The 21,846-nt window shown below is 42.2% G+C and overlaps 1 protein-coding gene across 1 annotated transcript in view; it reads left to right on the forward strand.

Annotated features, from left to right (window-relative positions):
- rapgef2b (Rap guanine nucleotide exchange factor 2b) overlaps positions 1-2,939 on the forward strand; it is a gene marked incomplete at its 5' end in the record, with an annotated part of 140,845 nt that extends 137,906 nt beyond the window's left edge. The window contains 2 exon segments of the mRNA XM_083651574.1: positions 157-456; positions 2,401-2,939. Coding sequence (XP_083507700.1) covers positions 157-456; positions 2,401-2,426 — 326 coding nt within the window. The 3' untranslated portion in view covers positions 2,427-2,939.
- Between the last annotated feature and the right edge of the window lie 18,907 nt (positions 2,940-21,846).

The following is a 21,846-nucleotide window of genomic DNA, read 5'->3' on the forward strand; positions in this document are numbered from 1 at the left end:
ACTTTTGAGTGATCGCTCACTGCATTATGCCCCGCACCAAAATCCTGTTTCAACAAGGAAGTAAAAAGATGCCATTTTACAAAAGTTTTCAAGATCCTCCATCATCACCTGCTACGTTGTATCTAACAGTCATTATTTCTCTTTTGTCGCCCGCAGCGCGGAAGGAGAGCCGTTACCGCGAGCCTCCGCCGACCCCGCCCGGCTACACCGCCCTGACCATCTCTGACCTGGCTGAAGGCCAGCAGCACGCGGGGCCGCCCGCTCCCACGCCGCCGCTCGCCCACACGGGCCGCCGGCCGCCCGACTACACCACGGCGCTGCAGCGCTCGCGCATGGTCACCCAGTCGCCCGACTCGCTCCAGGGAGCCAAGCAGCAGCAGCAGCACCAGCGGGCGGGCGGCCTCCACCGCACGCGCTCGCCCGCCGAGGAGCAAGAGCCCGAGGAGGAAGAGGAGGGTGAGTCCTTGTCTTCCAAACTAGTCGCTCTGAGGAAGCCAAAGCCAGTGGCACAGCACACACCCGAGACCCCCAGACCCTGAGAGTGTGTGTACGGGGGGTTAACAGGCAGGGCCCCCTCTCCCCGAGGCAGGTAAAGACTGATTTATCAGGTCCCCCCAAACCCCACCCCCCACCCCCCCACCTCCACTCCAATAAAACCTGCATGCCAAAAGGAAAACACACACGTAGACTGAGACTGACCATTCCTTCACCAAACTCCCCACAACAGCAGCAGGATTCGGGCCCCATTCCAAATTACAATTCTCGATCAATACAGTCACAAATTGAAACGTGGACATGGGTATTTCTGAGACACGAGTTGAGAATTGTTCCTTTGGAGTGGAGCCCTTTGACCTTTGACCTGCAACATGTCGTGTCATGCATGAGTCATCCTGATGGGGAGCAGAAACTCACCATCTCTCTTACACCACCACCCTCTCTTTCTCTCACTGTCACGCTTGCATCAACAGTGCTGTTAGGAGCCATACGTAGCTGCTCAATGCTTGAACACATGCACCTCCATTCTCCTGCACTGGCACGCACCTGACATGCACTAGAGTGACTTTGGATTGGGCCCGTATCACTGTAGCAGCGTGTGCACAGAATGACCTAGACGTGTGTCGATGTCTGTCTCATGTAGTGAATAGATTGGTTCAAGTGATGTATTCTTTGCATTTAGGTTTCAATGCCTTTTATTAATTCATATGAATGTTTCAAGCTATGGCTCAAGGGCAGTTTATAGTACAGCGATTTATGCTGGTTTGCGACCGACCATGATCATAGTCCGTCGTCGGTGGCAACGATATCATGTTTATACTTCCAGCGACGGGCGATATGGCATCTTTGCGATGATCGTTGCGCCCATCGCCAAGACTTCATTTGGATTGAACTTTGACACCATCGCTGGCTCTTGTTTTTCTACCTCAGTGTCTTGAGAGAAATGAAGCGAATGAAATGAAACTGCGCCTCTGCGATGCGTTCTCCTATCGCCTAGTGTTTATACTTTTTTATGAGCGACAGCGTCCGAAATCAGCGTCCGGCACTAATGGAACGTAACGTGACGATGGTCGTCGGGGCGATCATAAATTGCTGTACTCTAAACTGCCCTTCATAACCAGTTTAAACAAACAAAGGTAAAGCAGGCCCCTAAATGTTAAATATATGTACCTTCAGTGGTTTTCACTCATGTGCCGTTCTGACCCATCCCAGCCAAAGCCACTCACAGCAGCAGCTCACTGAGTACTTCCAGCCAAAGCCAATCACAGCAGCAGCTCACTGAGTACTTCCAGCCAAAGCCAATCACAGCAGCAGCTCACTGGTTGAAGGTGTGCCTTCAAATTGAATTAAGTATAAATAAAACCTGCCGACTGGGGGTGAAAGAAAGAAAGAAGTTTGCTCAACTGCCTCGTGATAATAACAAGTAGGTTAAGTGTGTAAACACAAGAGCTAAACACTGCAACCAACCAGATTGTCAGACAATAATGCAATCAAGAGACTGCTGCACTTAGTTTATGGTTGATTTTAAACGAATAAATAAGAATTATTTGGATACAGTTCAACACGTAAACACTTCCAGGTTGTAGCAACAAGCTGTCATTCCATTCTTACACTTGTTGCCATTATGACATGAACGTGGCATTAGTACTGAAAGCTGGTGTGTTTACTGTTTGGACCTGAAGGACTTTGTCATCATGATGGTTTAAATTGAAACCCACATGATTGAAAACCGCTGGTGTACTAGAAGTATCACGTGCCTGTGAATACTTGCTTCTTGTCAAACGTAGTCTCAAAGATTTTGGATAAATCCTCTCTGTATGGTAAGTTTTCAGCTTCTTTCACCTCTGCTTGCTCATCCACTTCCATAGTAACCAATGCTTCTCTTTCTCCCCTGTCTCTTCACAGAGGATGAACAGGTGTCAGCGGTCTGAGAGACAAGACTGGATGTCCTTTTGCAGTGACTTGAAGCCCCCCTTACTTGGGGCGGGCAGGACTAAAGAGACTGACAGATAGACAGACCAATAGACTCATCATCAGTTACGTACGTGCCTGCCTCCTCCACCCGGCTCTCCCTCTCGATTGGTGGATATCTCTGCTCGTCTCCCTCCCCTGCCTTAAAGCATCATGGGGGGTTGAATGACCCTGCATGCAAAAAATACTGTGAAGAAGAAGAAGAAGAAGAGATGGAGAGAAGGTCAAAGACGATGACAAAATGCCTGGCACTTTGGAAAAAAGACTACAAAAACCTAAGGCGCGCAACACATACTGTACTGTACACACAAAACCACATCCATGTTGCCATTAGCAACGGGCCCCGCCACCCCAGACAAGATCCCACCTGTTAACACAACAGCATCACGACGTGTTGAGCTTCATCTGCACTTTCTCATTTTCTACTTTCTAAGAGAACAAGATCAAAACAGACTGTTGTTTAAAAAACGGAGACCGCGGTCGACCTGACTCTTACTTTTCAACTTCCCGCTCGATTGTTTTGTTGGGGGGTGGGGGTGGGGGTGTCTTTCTTCGAATAATTGCACTCTGGGGCCGAAAAGAGAAAGTGAGTCAGCCCATTTCTCTGCCTGGACTAAAACAACCATCTGCTGTCGAGTGTTTGAACCGCAAATCCAGTATTATCTCATGTTTCACATGTGAATGATTTTTTAGTGTTGGTTCAAATCAAAGCTAGGAGGAGGGCTCAGTAGGGGAAACCAACATACACACACACACACACACACACACACACACACACACACACACACACACACACACACACACACACACACACACACACACACAATGTACCAATACTTGCACACAAACACAATTCAGTTCTAAAAATGGCACTTTCAGCACAATCTTAGGCGTTTGAAGACGTTTGGCCTGGACATCAGTCTTCTTGGTCTACGGCGAGGAGGAGTCGGAGTTAACCATATCTGACATTACTGTCGTTTTACCTGGGAGCTTGTCTGGTTATATCAAATTCTTTTCATCATCCTATTGCTAGCTGTTGTATCAAATGTGAGCAGCAGCGTCCTGACTATTCTGAAGGTCATTATGAAAGAAGAAGCACATAGGTGATGGACCACCCACTTTAAACTGAACATCCAGCTTTCCTTCATGTTGGTCTCTAAAGAGCATTCAAGCTACACTAGGCAATTAACATCTTATCACAAGAAATCATGATGTGGAGCTGCAATAGATTTGCCCAAATCAAATTCTGCTGTCGGGTATGGACAGTGATTGCCGGACGCTGCCAGACGGGGGCGGTCTCTGGCAGCATCAGGTCAGGACACTAAAGGTGATAAGTGAAATTGGCCTCTCGTTACTTTGTTTTCCTTTGGTTACTATAACCATCGAAGACCAGCCGGGTTCCTGTGTGCAGTTCACAGACGACATGTTCACATGATTTCTGGGTGTTGGAAGTTCAAACTTGAGTTGCCTCTTGCTGCCATTTGGAGGCGCCAATGTGCAAAGTTGCCTAGTGTAGCTTTCAATATCCAGCTTTACAAGTGATTTAATCTTGTATTGAGTCTTAAAATCACGGTTTTTTTTTCTCAACACAAATTTCAAAATGTTGCTTTTGTCCAAAGCGCCTTACCATGCCATGATTGCATACATTTTTGTGCATGGGTGGTCCCAGTACAAATCGACTTGTTTCAAGAATGTTCTTGAATGAATCAAGTGGAGTGATATTGATAACAGTGGAGTGATCTGCCTTATTTCAACATATTGTCCCAGATTCTTTTCTTCTTCTACCCACCCCCCAGTCATTTCAAGACTCAGTACAAGATGAAGATTAGCTTTCATGTTAACAGATAGTGACTCATAGATTCCTCCTCTTCATTACAGATGACAGAACTCTCTTCAACTGTTACAGATATCAGCTCATTGGATGCTGTGTGTATATTTACTAATGCCTGCATAGTACATCCAGTTTTCCACAATATCTCCACATCAATGGAATTGACTGAAGAAAACATTTTGATTCATGGTTGTTTTTTTAATTGTTTTGTTTTCCTTTGACTCCGGTGGAGAAGTTGATAAATATATATATATAAAAAAATGAATTTTTCAAAGCTGCCAATCAGAAAGATGAGAAATCAAATTGTGAAAAAGTCACTTTTGAGTCTTTTTTTTTTTTCTTTTCTTTGATCACTGAGTCGCACTGATCACATTGATCAGTCTTGAAAACTACAGACTGAGAAAAAAGATGAATGAGTGCAGTGTTTTCCACTGTGTTCTGTAACTACACACTAATAATTTCATGGGGTTTTTGTTATTGTAATTTTTTGTAATGGCTGCAGATAGATTGTCGATAATGCGTTTGTAATACAGTGGTGACATGCATTATTCACTTTCATTGAACCCTTTGAAGATAATGTGCATATTAGCAGGCCGAGTCCTACTTCAAAAAACAAAAAGTTGCACAAAAATGTACAAGCGTAAAGATAAGTGTAGTAGGTAGAACTGCTACTCTGTTTGATGTGTGATGTCAGTGAGAAATGTACATTTAGCTGGTGATGACCTTTCCCCCTTTCATTCTTTCTTGTACTACTTTGACCTGTATGTCTTTTAAAAAGACAATTGGTGGAGTATGTATCAGTTGTTTTTTTGTATTTTTAATACAATAATTGTAAATATTGGTTATATTTTTGTTCAAATGTACTATGTTTATGCCTCAACATCCAGTTTATATGAAACTGGGAATCAATAAATACTGCATAAAGAATCAACATTTTCTTTCCTCAGCATTTTGACGTCTTTCTTTTCAGATTCCTTTTTCCTTACGAGATTTTTCCCCACACACCGTCTAGTGTTTGCACAAGTCATGGAAGCGACTTGAAATGTGTAACTCGTTCTTTTCTATCTGGCAGCAGTGTGTCAGAATTAATAAACAAAATATCTAAGTCTCCCCTTGCTTTTATTAACTTTTGTATTATTATCCAGAGCTGTGGGAATAGTAGAAGTATCACTTCACACCCCGCCCCCCACAAGAATCCAGAGATATTATTGCCTGAATATTACAAGTATAATGATATCCAATGCATACTCCCCGAATATGACGATCACAGATTTCATGCTCATCCCAGTTAGTGGGTGGGACCCACCGGTTTAGGTCACCCTGCTACATAATGGTAAATACAGTTTGACTGAGCTCCAGCTACATTGTCAAATATCGCTGCCTGCTTGCCGCCCAAACATATACTATCTATCCTGTGTGCCCAAAATTGTCACACCAAACTGGCAGGCACCCCAAAAACCTACAATCCACTACAGAAAAAATGTATATTAATGTTTGTTTATTAACTGGCCCCTGGCCTCCTGTCATTTTGCAAAAGTTGGCCCCCGGGCACAGCAAGTTGAGTATCCCTGTAACCTACATATACATTTTCATAGTTATTTAAACTCAGACTCCCAAACTGTCTTATAGGTCCATTGCCTCTTGGAATTGTTTAGGCTACCATCCAAAATTTACCATCCTCGTTCACATTGAACAGTAAATAACTGCAACACCTGACCTGATTGTCTATACTGTAGGCCTACATGTAGCTTATACACACATAAATAAGTGTGCAACACCTGACCTGCTTGTTTACACATGTAGCTTACGATATTTATACACAAATAACTGCAATACCTGACCTGATTGCTTATAGCCTACATGATGCATTTAGACACGTAAATAACTCTGCAATACCTGACCGAATTGTTTATACATAGCTTAGCTAGCTTTCTCCCCTGTAGCTTATTTAAACATGTAGGCTAAATAACTATATTAATACTGCATATATCAATAGCTTCCTATAACTGTATCCATATAGGGGTGCATTTGCGCAAACTCAGACAATTGCGTCTGAGTGATAATATGGACAATAATTATGAATTGGAGGTTTTGGAGCACTTCAGGGTGGAAACTTTACTCCCACCCTCCCACCTCCCCAATTGTAAATAATTGCATTGTGAAAGCTACTAGAGTTCAGTAGGTGGCGGTAATGCACTAACTGTTTGCCAACCGCCATAAAAGAAGAAGAAGAAGAAGAAGAAGAAGAAGAAGAAGAATTTGACGTTTTCACAAAATGGCGGACGCTATGGACGTTGATGGAAAGTAAATATATTTTACATTTGACATTTTAGCTGTAGAGCTTTCCATAGTCATTTTATTATGTCTGAGGAAAATGTTGATATTCTCAACAGTCTCCTCGTGTTTCCTCTGTTATTATGCCTTTGCATTTCCTGCATTAGTTAACGTAGTTAGCCGCTCGGTAGCTAGCTAAATTGTTAACCTCGGTGGCTTCTAGTCAAATGCGCATGTTCACGACGTGACCACTTGAATGCCAAGCGTGTGCGTGTCGTGTACACAACTTCCGGCCTCGTATTCACGGTTCACATGTTTAGGCCTTCACGAGCCCTCTTGAGGCTCCGTGTGGCACTGTGAGCGCCAGTTTTGAGCAAAGCTCCAGCCCAGGCTCCAGGTTCCTGTAGGTGGAAAAGGGGTATGAGAGGAGGAAGAAGAAGCTGCTCTCTCTTATGGACTCAGATGAATGGTTTAGTTCGCTGTGAAGCTAATGGAGCTACCGTTTATTGGAGCTTTGAAGAACAAAGTTTGTCCGTAAAACGTTCCTGTGTCACTGTATGGATGGAAATGTCTAATGTCCAAAACCTGACAGCGTTGGTGAACTAGCAACTAACTGGCCGTTGAAGAGATTTTTGGGTTGTTTGAAAGAAGGTAGAGTACGAGGAGGAAGCTTCTTTGCCTGGGTCCAGACCTTCGGATCTTCCCACTCCACTGAGTTGACTGCTCTCGTGCTCTGAAGAAGGAAATGGAGTGTAATGAGGTAACAATTCAGTCTGATATCAGGCTAGAATCTTCTCATTCCAAAAACATTGAGCAACACTGTTGGACACTGCTGGACATTGGTTTAAATCCTGTAGTGCGGTTACACAGAGTAGCCGTACCTCCAGACTTCCAGGAGCTGTTGGCCATTAAAGAAGAAGTTCCCCCTGAGCTGCAGGAGTGGAGCCCCCATCTGGACCAGGAGGGCCCAGAGCTCCCACACATGAATGAGGAACAGGAGCAGGTCTGGATCAGTAGGGAGGGAGAGCAGCTTCAGGAGGACCCAGAGCTCCAACAAATTAAAGAGGAGGAACTCTGGACCAGTCAGGAGGGCGAACAGCTCCAGGAGGACCCAGAGCCCCCACACATTAAAAAGGACCAAGAGGAACTCTGGACCAGTCAGGAGGGAGAGCAGCTTCAGGACCCAGAGCTCCCACACATTAAAGAGGAACAGGAGGAACTCTGGATCAGTCAGGATGGAGAGCAGCTTCAAGGGCTGGAGGAGGCTGATATCACCAAGTTCCAATTCACCCCTGTTCCTGTGAAGAGTGAAGATGATGAAGAAAAACCTCAGTCCCCACAGCTTCATCAAAGCCAACCTGAGGAGAAGCGAGAGGCAGAGCCTCTAGCCAGCAGCTCAACTGAACAGATGAAAACAGAAGCCGATGTAGAGGACTGTGGAGCATCAGAACCAGCCAGTGCTGGCAAGCCTTCAGACTCTTCTGATACTGAAGACAGTGATGATAGGACGGAAACTAGTGAACCTCAGTCAGCTTTAGACTCACTGAAAAACAGTGAAGTTCTTGGGAATAAACACTTTAGTTGTTCAGTTTGTGGTAAACGTTTTAGTCATAAAAGATACTTGAGACAACACATGATAGTCCACACATTAGATAAACCATTTAAATGCTCAGTCTGTGGTAACTGTTTTAGTAAAAAACATTACTTGACGAGTCACATCAGAGTCCACACAGGAGAGAAGCCATTTAAATGCTCAGTCTGTGGTAAAAGTTTTGCTCAGAAAAATAACTTGACAGATCACATCAGAGTCCACACAGGAGAGAAGCCATTTAAATGCTCAGTCTGTGGTAAAAGTTTTAGTCATCAAAAATCATTGAAAGAACACATGCTAGCCCACACAGGAGATAAACCATTTAAATGCTCAGTCTGTGGTAAAAGTTTTAGTAGGAAGAATTACTTGACAAGTCACATGATGCTCCACACAGGAGAGAAGCCATTTAAATGCTCAGTCTGTGGTAAAAGTTGTGGTCAGAAAAGTCACTTGACAAGTCACATCAAAGTCCACACAGGAGAGAAGCCATTTAAATGCTCAGTCTGTGGTAAAAGTTTTGGTCAGAAAAATCACTTGACAAGTCACATGCTAGTCCACACAGGAGATAAACCATTTAAATGCTCAGTCTGTGGTAAAAGTTTTCGTAGGAAGAATCACTTGACAAGTCACATGAGTGTCCACACAGAAGATAAGCCATTTAAATGCTCAGTCTGTGGTAAAAGTTTTGGTCAGAAAATTCACTTGACAAGTCACATGATGGTCCACACAGGAGAGAAGCCATTTAAATGCTCAGTCTGTGGTAAAAGTTTTAGTCAGAAAACTCACTTGACAAGTCACATGGTAGTCCACACAGGAGAGAAGCCATTTAAATGCTCAGTCTGTGGTAAATGTTTTGGTCATAAACTAACCCTGAAGAGACACACGAGAGTCCACACAGCAGAGTTCACTTAATATTGGGCTGGACAATATTTCAATATAATCGTCTATCAATGGAAACATACTGTGAGTGAGACCATTGATCAAGTGATTTTGCATAACAATTCTGTTAAATGAATGTTACAATGCACACCATTAGTGTCTCAAAATGAGATGAAACAAATGAGGGAATATTGTTTGAAAATTACATTGTTTCTTATTTTATCCTGCATTTCCATTGTTCAATTGGGACAGGGTATCTGCAGGGTTTTGAAAAGTATTAAACGTTGATAAATCAATTTAGGGAAAATTAAGAGCCTTAAAAAGTCTTAATCGCCATTTAATGAGGTGTTACATTTTGTAGCTATTGTTCTGATTGTGTTAAATGGGCATTATGGTATCGTCTCATCGATCGATCACTGAGCCCTGAATTGATTTGAATCAAAATCGTATTGTGATTAAGCTTGTGATTTAAACCCCTATCGCTGATGTGCCGAAAGTGGTGTTGAGGTCTTAAAATATATTGAAAGGGTCTTAAAAAGTACTGTCATTGTCATATATTGCTATTGAAAAGCTGCATCAGGCATCGATGCCTCATGAATCTCCTTGAGATTTAGGAAAAGTGGAGGCTGTTCAGGATAGTTGGAAGATGGAGATCATCAGTTTACATGGAAGAAACATATCAAATGGCTAATCTGTCAGAAAGGTTTGCTGTACTTTTTGTATCTTTTTCATTGCTGTCCACATTTAAATACAATCAGCAATGGACAATTGATTTTCTATTTGAAATTGAATTCCTGTCTGGTTTAATTCAATCTGTACTCATTCAGTGTGAATTTAGTATTATAAACAGTAAAGACTTGAGCACATCTTTAAAAGTGATCTGTTGTTTGCTCATCAATTTTGTAACATCTGATTCTGATGTCAATCTTCTTCACACAAAAATTCTCACCTAAAACAGACTAGTCTTCAAACTGTTGTTTTTATTTAGACAGTATGAACAGCTTGCCGAGCTTGAACACTGCACTTCAACCTGCACCTTTTGTTTTTATTAGAGTATGAACAGCTTGGATGGATTTAGTTGTTAAAAATACAAATGAACAGATTAAATATTTTCAGATGGTAAACAAAATCCTTAGACAGCATCCTTAAACTGACCTGCGCATAGCCTAACATTCCTTTCTGCACATCATAGGCAGTTTTAGATCCTTTTTAGGGGGGCTTGAGCCATTTCATCTGAGCCCCCCTAAAACATACTAGACATCCAAACGAATCCGTAGGTACCAGCCATGTTATGCTAGCTCGCTGGGAAGCGGGTGTATTATACACATCTTTTGTTACACCTTTGTTACACGACTTTGTATTGTTACACCGGGTGTAACAAAATCGGCAACGTTTTTGACAAATGTAAATGGGCATGACTACTCAATTCACCTCTCACAATGCTCTCACATCAAGATATCTGAATGAAATTGGGCTAATTAGGACCACATGAGTCTTATTTACAGCCATTTCAGACATATGTCAGCTACATAGGCTATATGAGCTCCAGGGTCCTAAAGACAGTGTGACAGCATGCAGTGAAAATATGTTATTCTTGCCTTTTTTGTTTCCCTATTTCTGCACGCTGTTGTACCATAAGTCATGGAATTGTAGAAATTGGGCATGGCTACAAAGCTGAGACTTGTGAATCCAAAGAACCAAATCGCATTAATGTGGGATGAAATATGGCCTCATAGTAACCATTTCAAAATGTGAGGATACTTTTTTTTTTACTTGACCTTACAGTATATTGTATAAAATTACCTATTGTGAGATCTAGGATAATCACATCCTTGTTTTGTTTTTTTTTGTAAATAAAGTTTTTATTTATTTACACACACAGACAGCATAAACACAAACAAACATTTCCAGGCCTGTAATAAATGAACATACTTGTTTTCTTGATATATTCACAACAAAAAATAAAATAATTAAAGCAATATAATATAATATAGCAGTGTCCCCGTCATGCTATGAGCAAAGAAGCGGTCCAATGCAATTTTGAAATCCTCATTTCTATCATTGACTCTTGCCAACATGTGTTCATATGATACTATTTCTAACATGAATTCTACCCACTTTTTTAAATCTGGAGAGGATGTACTTTTCCATAATCTGAGAATCATTCTGGCAGCCGTGACCACGCCTACATTTATCACTGCAAAGTCGTACTTCGATATATTTGGCACTTCTATTTGGTCCCCCAACAGGCATAACCTTGGTGACACAGGCACCTCCGCACCCAACCATTTCCCTATGTATTCTATTACTTTTTCCCAAAACGGGTAAACCAGTTTGCACTCCCATATTGCATGTAAAAACGTTCCCGTCTCTGCCTGACATTTAATCACGTCCTTGTTAAACTCTCTAGTCTACATCTAGTAGATACATAAAAATGTATGAGATGTCCCCCCTTTGATAAGAGTTTTGCTAAGTATCCCCCTCAGTGTTTCCCCTAGAAAAATGTTCAGGCCTGGAGGGATTTCGAAACGTACCCCGACTGCAATGGTGGGGGCCCTCACTGGCAACGCTAAACTTTTAGCTAACCTGTTCGCATCTATGTTTGCAATGGCATCCCAACTATCATCATACTATTATGGGATGTTCTATTACTCTCAACACTATCAACAACAGTATTGTTGTATTGTAATAAAATGGCATAAAGGTTTATTGACATTTTGGGGAGAGCAGGGGGGGGAAATATATATATATATATATTATTATTATTTATTTTTTTCATTTTTCTTCTGGCCTTGCGGGGGCACCGTTGGCCTGGCGGGCCCGCCAGGCCTGTAGAATGGTAGGCTAGGGGAAACACTGCCCCTTTTTGTTGGGGACCTGTGACCTGTGACAGTGATGACAGCTATTGTTCACTGCCCCATTACCTGGCTGGCCCAGGGCTGAAAACTACTCACCTTTCAGGCTGATTTTCTAGGAGACTTGATTTGAGGTGTACCAATGTTCAAATAAGCATTATCTTCTTCAATTATTTTTCAGATTTCGATGTGTGACACATCATTTGAAAGCTTACAGTCTGCAGTTTCATAATCTGTAAAAAAAAAAAAAAAAAAAAAATGACCTTGGCCCACATTGTACTCAAATTACCAGTCTGTGTCACATAGGCTATACAGTTTTATACTTTTGGCCCCAGGCCAGGTGTAATGCAATTGCAAGTACTGTATTGTATTGATCCAATCCCCAGAAATGCAAACCAACATGAGGAACGACTTGCCTTGCACTCCTCCTCCTATAGCAGAAATTGGGCTACCGCTGTGTCAGATGTTTTTGAGATTCTGACAAATTATTCTGCTCATCTTTGGCCACCAAATGAGATTTAAAAAAAAACGAACCTATAATAGTTACGTCCTGCAGCTTTGAGTGAAGAGTTTTCCCCTCTCAAATGTCCTCTGCTGCTCTTAGTACAGCCAGAGATATGGCACTTGATTATCTAATTATGGGCTGTATGTATAGCAATTCAGTAATAGTGGTGTGGCACCACAGCAAGGAAATGACAACCACTGCTTGAGAAAATGGCAGTATATAATTTGTTCCTAATTTCCCCTTAAACAAAGATGATAGCCCTATAATGTTGACAAACCATGTTTTCATTATGATAAGAAGTGAAGGAAGAACGATGTCCCCCACAGTCGCCTGCATTCGAGCGATAACTGTGATTGACACCGAGACAGATGTGGAACCAAAATGGAGAAATGATCCCCGAGCATCACTGCCTGCATGACATGACAGAGGCTGTAATCTGCGTCCGTCCCACAGTAAAGCCGTCCCCTCAAACTCCTGGTTCTTTGACTTGGCCCATTTGCTGCGCCGTGCCCTCAGAGGCACCAGGGGGCACTCTTCACTATGAAATGAATCCATACGGACCGGTCCACCCCCACACTCTCCCTGGGCAACTGGCCTTATCAAGGGGTAGCAGGCAGCCAGTGGCCCTCTGTAGATAGCCGGCTGGTTATGTGTGTAAAGCCGGGGCCTTGAGTTGTCGAGCGTGTTCAATCGAGACGGTCGTCCATGGGAGATGTTATGGGAGCGTCTGGATTTCTTTCATGGTTCTAGGATGAAGACGGCAGCACTAAAGCTGAGGGGAGTGGAGATGTCACTCAGCCGTTCAGCTGGCCTGGACTCCACAGCTAGGCTGCTGGAGAACCAGGCACAGAATACAGTTAAGAAAGAAAGCTATTTAATTAAGACAGAGAGAGAGAGAGACACACACACAGAATGTCTTTCTGTCCAGTTGCTTTCCTGCTCAATTTGATGTGGTAAGATACACTAAACTGAAGGATGGAGAGGAATGACAAACACACTTTGTTCGCTCTTGTTTTGATTGAGGAAAACGTCCACGTTCCTCCATGGGTCATGACGGGACTGATGCTCTTCCCACCTTCATCCAGATCTGTTGCATCAAGCCAGCCGTGCAATATCTGCATACAGTTTTTCTTTTAGTAGGCGCTTATCTGGGATTATTAGATTCTATGATTTCCTCAGATATTGTGAAAATTGGCAATAACCCCTATTAGCCCATAAGTAAAAGTATCCGTGCAAAATGAAAGTTGAAAAAAGTCCAAGGCAACTCTTCTTATGAATAAAAAGCCTTTATTCTATCTTGGCTAGTTCAAACACACCAACATGTTTCGGCCTAAGCCTTCATCAGGGACAATCTGGAAATCTAGATTGTCTTGGACTTTTTTCAACTTTCATATGGACTTTCCCCTTTTGAGTTCCAAAGAGCACCTTCTTTTTTAAATGTTTCAACTTGGATCCAGAGCGTCGTAGCCCTCTCTTATATTATCTTCTATCCGTGCAAAATGTTTGATACCCCCACCAGCTGTAAAAAAAACAAACAAAAAAAAACATTTGTAGATATTAGTTCAGCCATTCCCAACCTGTGGGGTGGGGTCCACTGGTGGGCCGCAAAGGTATAGCAAGTGGGCTGCCATTCATTTAAAAAACATGATGTATGTGTGTGTGTGTGTGTGTGTGTGTGTGTGTGTGTGTGTGTGTATACATACATACATACATACCTGTACATACATACACAGGTATGTTGTAAAAACACAACATTTGGGAGTGTATCCTATCTCTTCATACTTTACGATGCCTTAAAATCAGTGCCTATTTCTCGGCTTCCCAAACCAAGCTATTTGGATCAGCACCATTGGTATTGTCTGGTATGGACCGTTTGGATTTTTGTGAGAAAGGAACCATTTTCTTCTTCTCAGTTGTCACCGCTGTTCCCTTGACTCTGGCTTAGATGAGTAGATACTGAAGGTCTGCCTCTGACAGAGCAGCTGAGATAAGACGAGGGGGGCAGCCTATAAACACAGATCACAACCCCGGCCTCCACACATAGCCTACAGTACAGTAGCGCCCACATCACTTACACAACTTCATCTCTCTTCCACATCGATTTGTCACTATATCACTGCGTGTCTCTCTCTCACTCTCTCTCTATCTCTCACTCTCTCTCTCTCTCTCTCTCTCTCTAATATACTCTATAATGTATATAACGTCAATGTTTCTACATGTTCAAGTCAGGTCAATGATCAAAATTCATTTTCACATTATTACTATGGACACAAATCTGAAGAGGCTTGCTTTTAGTTTATATTTATATATTTAGTCAACATCTTTCTTTACAGTTATAGAGTCAAATAGGATTTTAAATATTTTAGATGTTTTCTTGATAGAGCAATTAAGTTACATCCATCTATTAGGGCTGTGCAGTAAAATCGATACGGTAATATATCGCAATATTTTCTTCCTCAATGTGTCGATATTTCAAAAATATTAAAATATCGTGATATATTGCCATATCGATTTTTTGCACAGCCGTGTGTTCAGTGACACAATAAGAATACTTTTTATTTCAGTGCGTTCAGTAACACACTCAACACTCAGTAGTTTTGACTCAATTTGTCCACTAAGTTATCAATATAAAGTGATGTACATATTATTACACTACCTGGGTGGTGCACAGCGAGTCGTATTTTGAGCTATATTTTTTTAATTTTCAGTAAATTATGTAGAGTATTCCAATATATCGCAATATGTATTCTTTCGCAACGTATGATACAATCGTATTGTGACCCATGTATCCTGATACGTATTGTATCGTGAGGTCCTTGCCAATATCCCTACTATCTATCTATCTATCTATCTATCTATCTATCTATCTATCTATCTATCTATCTATCTATCTATCTATCTGTCTATCAATCTATCTATCTATCTATCTATCTATCTATCTATCTATCTGTCTGTCTGTCTGTCTGTCTATCTATATATCTGATCATCTATCTATCTATCGATTTTCTTCCTCCCTACCACCTCATATTGCTAACAGTGTCTCAAAATACAGAATACAGAAATCAATGTGGGCCGTAGCCTACTGCTCCCTCAGTGAAAGCTGTGGCCTCATACAGTAAGGACTCGTCACTCATGGTGCTCACAGGAGAAACCACAGAGCAGATGAACGTCCTTTCAGCGGTGCCATTTTTCATGTCGCCTTCACAGACAGAGACTGAAGGTCTGGCATCACTGTTGATAAGCATCAGAACCAAACGCTGAATGTTCAAATGCCACGGCTCCTTCACAGGTCTGGAGAATAATGGGGGGTGAATTTGATCATTTACACGTTTTGAAGAGGGGCAGCATGGTGGCTCAGTGGTTAGCATTGGCAGACTGGAGTTTTAATTATAGCAATGTTTATTCAAGGCAGAAATAGAAGAAACAAGAAAACAGTTACAGTATATGGGGCTAACTGGAAAAAAATGAATTCTGGTCAAAATCGAAATAAAATCTATGGCAATTACTTATTTTTTTGTTCATTTATTTATGATCATGATATTCATTATATTGAACGGTCAGGTTAGCTAGCTACCTTACCACGAGTAGAGTAGGTCCAGACGACATTTCAGCTAATAATAATAATAAATAGCTGCATATGAGACATCGTAGGTCTGTAAACAATGAAGGAAGGGGCGGGACGTGGAAACCCTGACATGTCCCAGAGTCATATTACCGCCCGTTCACGTTCACACTATACGCCAAAGCAACGCTCAACCTATGCTGGCTGAACCCACAAGTTTCATTTCGGCGTCCTTGTTAACGGGGGAAGCCGTTCACACCAGCCACGCGCGTGCCTTGCTCAAGGCACGCTCAAGCGATCGTTCAGGATTCAGTCCTCTTTTCCAAGCGTGAAGCTTGAAGCTTGAAGCTGCCAGGCATGAAGTCAATGGGAGTTGTGGGCGGGTTCAAGGCGTGCAGAGCGAGGCGCTGAGGAAAAGAGAAGGCTTCTTGTGTGAACGGTTAAGCGTGAGCTCAGCTTGAGCCTGCCTCAAGCTCCAGTTCTGCTTATGTTAAGCGCCAGGTGTGAACAAAGGCTTAGTCGACTGACTCTGGGTGCCCAGTTTGTTCGTGGTGTGGTGAATCTGTTTGGAAGTTAGGCGCCTCTTTGTGATTGACCATGCCCGTTGCCACACCCCCTTTTGGCCAGTGGCGTGGAAAGTTCATCAGTTCTAAGTTGGCCCATGACTTTTCTACAAAGTTTAGTGCAAAAATACATTAATAACTTTTTGAGATATCATGTGGACAAACGTATCAGACAGACAGACAGACAGACAAACAGGCCAAAACATGGACCTCTCTGCCAACTCTGTTGGCGGAGCTAACTGTTGCTAGAACTTGGAAGGTCAGCTGACCTTACTATACTTACATATTTGGCTAGTTTGCATTTTTCCAGGAGCAGAGCGCTATGCGCTTCATAATATTGGTTTCCTCTCCTTCTTTCTGTTTCAGTTGAACATTATTTGTTTAGTCTAGTCTAACATTATTTTGGCTCCATTACTGAGGTTTAACTCAACCAATGAGATTGTTTCTGCCACAGAGCACCTCTGCCCCTGAAGAATATTTGTGGAACTAATCTTCTTAGCGATGTAGGCTCACAGCCAGGAGAACCTGGGTTCCATTCCAGCTCTGGGTCTTTTTGGCATTTGCGTGTCTTGGCACATAGCGGCTTTCCTCTGGGCGCTCCGGTCTCCTGCCACACTCCAAAGACACGGAGGTCAATGGAGAATCTAAATTTACCACAGGTATGAATGTGTGCATACACATTCATACCTTGCGGTAAATTTAGTGTTAGCCCTGTGATGAACTGCCCACCTGTCCAGTGTGTTTCTCTGCCTTTTGCCCAACGCATGGCATGCTGGGACAGGTTCCGCTCCAGCCCTTGAGACCCTGATGAAGATTTGAGAAGTTCTACAAATAAATAGCCTATCAGGACAAGCATGACGGTGTTATTCAGTCCCAAAATACACACATGAAAACACATTTAATGTCGTCCCAGTGTGTGCGTCCTGGTGGCTCACCTGGTATCTGTCCTATCTAAATAAAGGCAAATAACCCCAAAAAATCATCCCACTGTCACATCATCTTATGGTATGCTATTGTAAAGAATAATCTTGAGCGAAGTAATATGGCCTAGTTGACTCTTATACAGTATATTGCCCAGCTACAAACCAATGCACATATAAATATCTTTTTTGGAATCAAGTTCCCCCCACGTTTTCTCCCCAATTGTACTTGGCCAATTCCCCCTGCTGTCCCGGTCGTTGCTCCACCCCCTCTGCCAATCTGGGGAGAGTTGTAGACTAGCACCTGCCTCCTCTGATACATGTGCAGTTGCCAACCGCTTCCTTTCACCTGACAGTGAGAAGTTTCACCGGCAGGAGGTAGCGCGTGGGAGGATCATGCTATTCCCCCCAGTTCCCCTCCCCCTCGAACAGGTGCCCCGACCGACCAGGAGGCACTGTAGTGCAACGACCAGGACACATACACTTCATCCAGGCTTCCCACCCACAGACACGGCACGCCCGTCGGACCAAGCTGGAGGTACAGTAACACGGGGGCTCGAACCTGTGACCCTCGTGTTGGTAGGCAGGGAATCTACCGCTGCACTACCCGGATGCCCCAATCAATGCAGATATTGAACACCAACACAAATGCCGTATATTCATTCAAGACATTCCATTATTACCTTGTTTTATTATGGCCTGGAATAGAATGTTTGTAATGGAAACTGCATAGGAAGCATGAAACTCAATAAATTACTCATTCTTGTATGTTTTCACATGTTGTGTTCTGCTCCTTTTCGTCAAGTGCTTTACAGAGATTGGACAAAGCAGAGATTCCATTTGATCACTGTCCAAGCCTTAAATATAGCTGAGGGCCATGCTTTGAGATCCTTTGAATTCAAATAACTCCTAACAGCCACCCATGGATTCACCTCCACACTTGAGTCAGAACAGGCGTAGTTGGCATTAGCATGCACAGCAGAAGCTGCCCCTTCATTTACACTGCCTGCATAAGGTGAGTATGCTGACCTTTGATTAAAAGGTCACATCTTGCCTGCACCACCCGCTGAGCAGGATGATAGTTTATTAATGCAAGTCATGAAATGGTTTAATTCATAAGGAGGTATCATTGGACACACACTGTAGTCTACTGATATGCATGAATTAGATATGTTTGTTAGCACTGTATTCTACAAAGTTTATATTTATATATAATTTATTATAATATATACATTTTAGGAAAATATGTTTTTTTAAGAACAATCAAAAGTTAAACCTTATCACTGTTATCTAGCGCCCACTTTCTCCATGGTAATGATTGAAGTTTAATTGTAATTTATCTTAGAATATTCATGTGCATTTTATGTCTTTAATAACTTCAATAATAATCCATCATGAGCTGACTTTCACATCACCATTTTATCAGGGTAGGTGTTTTAAAATACTGTTTTAAAATACTGGCTAAATCCTTTTTGACTGAGACTCTTATGTTACTGGTAGATGCTGAAACTGAATTGCACTCTTCAGTGTTACTGCCCAGTTGGGCCCTTGCTGTCGGCCAGCTGGTGACAGTCATGAAAACCACCAGCTGACACTCACCTCCCTTCTGAACCCCTCATTGGCTCTTAAGCCTTAGTCTGGGCACCTTTTACTCTGCTTTGTGTCATGGGGGCGTAAACCAAGGAAACCGGAAACAACACCGGAAATAAGTGTGCCAAAAATGTCTTTGTTGCCGTTAGCTTGACGCGGCGAGGTTACGTTAGCTAGAGCCTGAAAAGAACAACAACACAAGTTTGGTAGCGTTAGCACATTTCTAGTCACTGCTGAAGAAGGTTTCTGGAGAGCCAAAGACAATGGAGTACTCCCCATGTGAAATCTTATGATCAATGTCGATGTCTTTCCCAGCACAGGCAGCAGAGATGCTTCAACTGTTGTACTTGATCCTCCATTATCGATAACAGCGGACAGACAACTAGCGTTATAACTATTCCATCAACTGGCCATTTGTTTGAAAAGTAAAGCTTCTGTATTGTCTTAAAATATGTGATATTGTGAATCCGCAATGTTTCTACAAGAACTTCTTCAAAAACTTTGTTCGGTACTTTTGTTTTGTTGTTTGCCGTTTTATTTTCTTATTCGTTGTGTCTGATTGTCAAGTTAACGAGCTATTTCCGCTGTTGTTTCCTGTCTAGGGCGGGCTCTAAGCAGGAAACAGGCAAGGTGACAAAATCACTTGTAAAGGGAGGCCAGGCTCATTCTCGCCGAGAAGAGCCTGGTGACGCGAGGTTACTTAAGCCTAACTGAGTTGAGTTCCGTTATCTGCCCTCTGATTGGTCAGCTCACCTCCATGGTGTCTGTGCTTCCCGTTTGACTCTGACAAGTAGCCAACATCAGGGATCCATTGATGCTGCTCAATACCTTGAACATGAGTCATGCAGGGATACGTGGGGAAACCTGTCCAATCTCAGTTGTTTTCTCTTGTTAGTTTTCTCCTGCTCTATTTACCCATTCTTGTTGAATGGGTAAATATGCATGCTGTCAGTGTATTCTTGTTTGGTGGCATGTGGCAGCTGTGTGGAATGGCACTGCTGTTAGGCATTTTAGCAACTGATCATGTAATAACTTGTCAAAATATAATAATAGAATTTCCTTCTAAATGAGATAAAATATAATAAAAAAAGATTTTAATATAATACATTTCCACATTATGTAATGAATAGTATTATTGACTAACATTGTGTAACTTGTAAGAATAAGAACAATGTAGTAACTTGATTTATTATCTTATTAAACAATATGATTATTATCACTCATCATTATTATTATAGAGTATCGCAGGAATGAGTCCGAAAGACCTGGAAAACACTTCCGGTTCCTATAAAAGTCAATGGGATTTTTGTATGGGGATTTTGGTTAAATGCTTGAAATAAGGTCTGTGGTTAACAAAAGTTTATGAAACAGCAAACTTTGTCTTCAGCAAGATAATCTTCACAAATGAGGACCACTTTTATGACTTTTGAAGCGTAAATGCATTTTTATGTGATTTTCATTTGTGAAGATTATCTTGCTGAACACAAAGTTTGCTGTTTCATAAACTTGTGTTAACCACAGACCTTATTACGTGCATTTCGTGCTGAAATTCCCATACAAAAATCCCATTGACTTTTACAAGTATGCGGGAACTTCTGGTTTTTCATTTTCAACTTCTTAGAGGGGCATTAATTAATTAATTAATTAATTAATTAATTAATTAATTAATTTTGTGCAAATCCATTGCTATCCTTTTGAGCTATTCTAACAGACACACTGATGAAATTGGGTGAAAACACACTGTAACCCTCCCAACACTATTCGCGCCTCCATCACATAGCTACAATGTGATGGAGGTGTTCGCTTTTTTAATCGCAGGATTTTTACTGAAGGCCCAGATCTAAAATGTATGTCCTGGATATGAGTATAGATTTCAAACAGTAAAAGCACAGGTCAGAACATCAGAGAGTTCTTTCATGTTCAACCGTAAAGACAAACCTGGTTCACCAGCTCACTTCACATGGAGCGACAATACAGGCAGCTGGTTGTCACTGGTTCTATATTATAATCCACAATATTGATCTGGGTCTCTTTCTTTACAACACAACACAACACTGCCATTAGTTCTGCCACTATTTTCTATTTCTCCCTGGACACCAAAACCATTGCAGTCAGATTTAATTGTGAGCTTATCGTCTGATTTGTAGGCTTAATCTGCTAGCCTAGGTAAACCCAGCCACCACGTGACCTGCTCTCTCAGTTCCCAGTCACAGAGCTTATCTAGCTAGGTTGCATCTGGAATATGATATCAAGCCAGTAATGTAGCTAGCTAGCGTTAAATAGGTTTATCTGTAACCACGCTGAAATGTGAGGGCATTAACGTTAATATTTCAATTAGGTCAAACACACCTTACCGTTATGACTGCGGCCGTTTTGGATTAACATTAGCGTTAAGTCCATGATCAAATCTAGCATTTCGGTATATTCAGTGTGTGTGTGTGAAAAGGATGTTAGCATGCTAGCATTATTAGCACAGAATGTATACAGTCCATGGTACAACGTTAGGCCTTCAAGTCCTGAGGCGAACAGCACTGGAGGATGAAGTCTGCAGACTGGCATTCAGTGTCCAGCATAACAAGCACGCCTGTTTCCTCATCAGGTTGGCAGCAGCTGTATAGATGATGACTGTTCTTCACAGCCACAAATATCTCTCCAGATCTGCGGCCATCTGCAGCAGGGATCGAGGTTTGGGTCCGTGTAGACTAGGGCTGCCAACATTCCATCCCAGCAATACGGGACGGTCGGACCAACGGGGTGGGGGGGGGAGTTGTCCTGTTCCTCTTTCATTCCCTGACCACCGTCACGCGATG

The sequence above is a fragment of the Poromitra crassiceps genome, assembly GCF_964638095.1.
Source record: "Poromitra crassiceps genome assembly, chromosome: 15".
NCBI classification, from domain to species: domain Eukaryota; kingdom Metazoa; phylum Chordata; class Actinopteri; order Beryciformes; family Melamphaidae; genus Poromitra; species Poromitra crassiceps.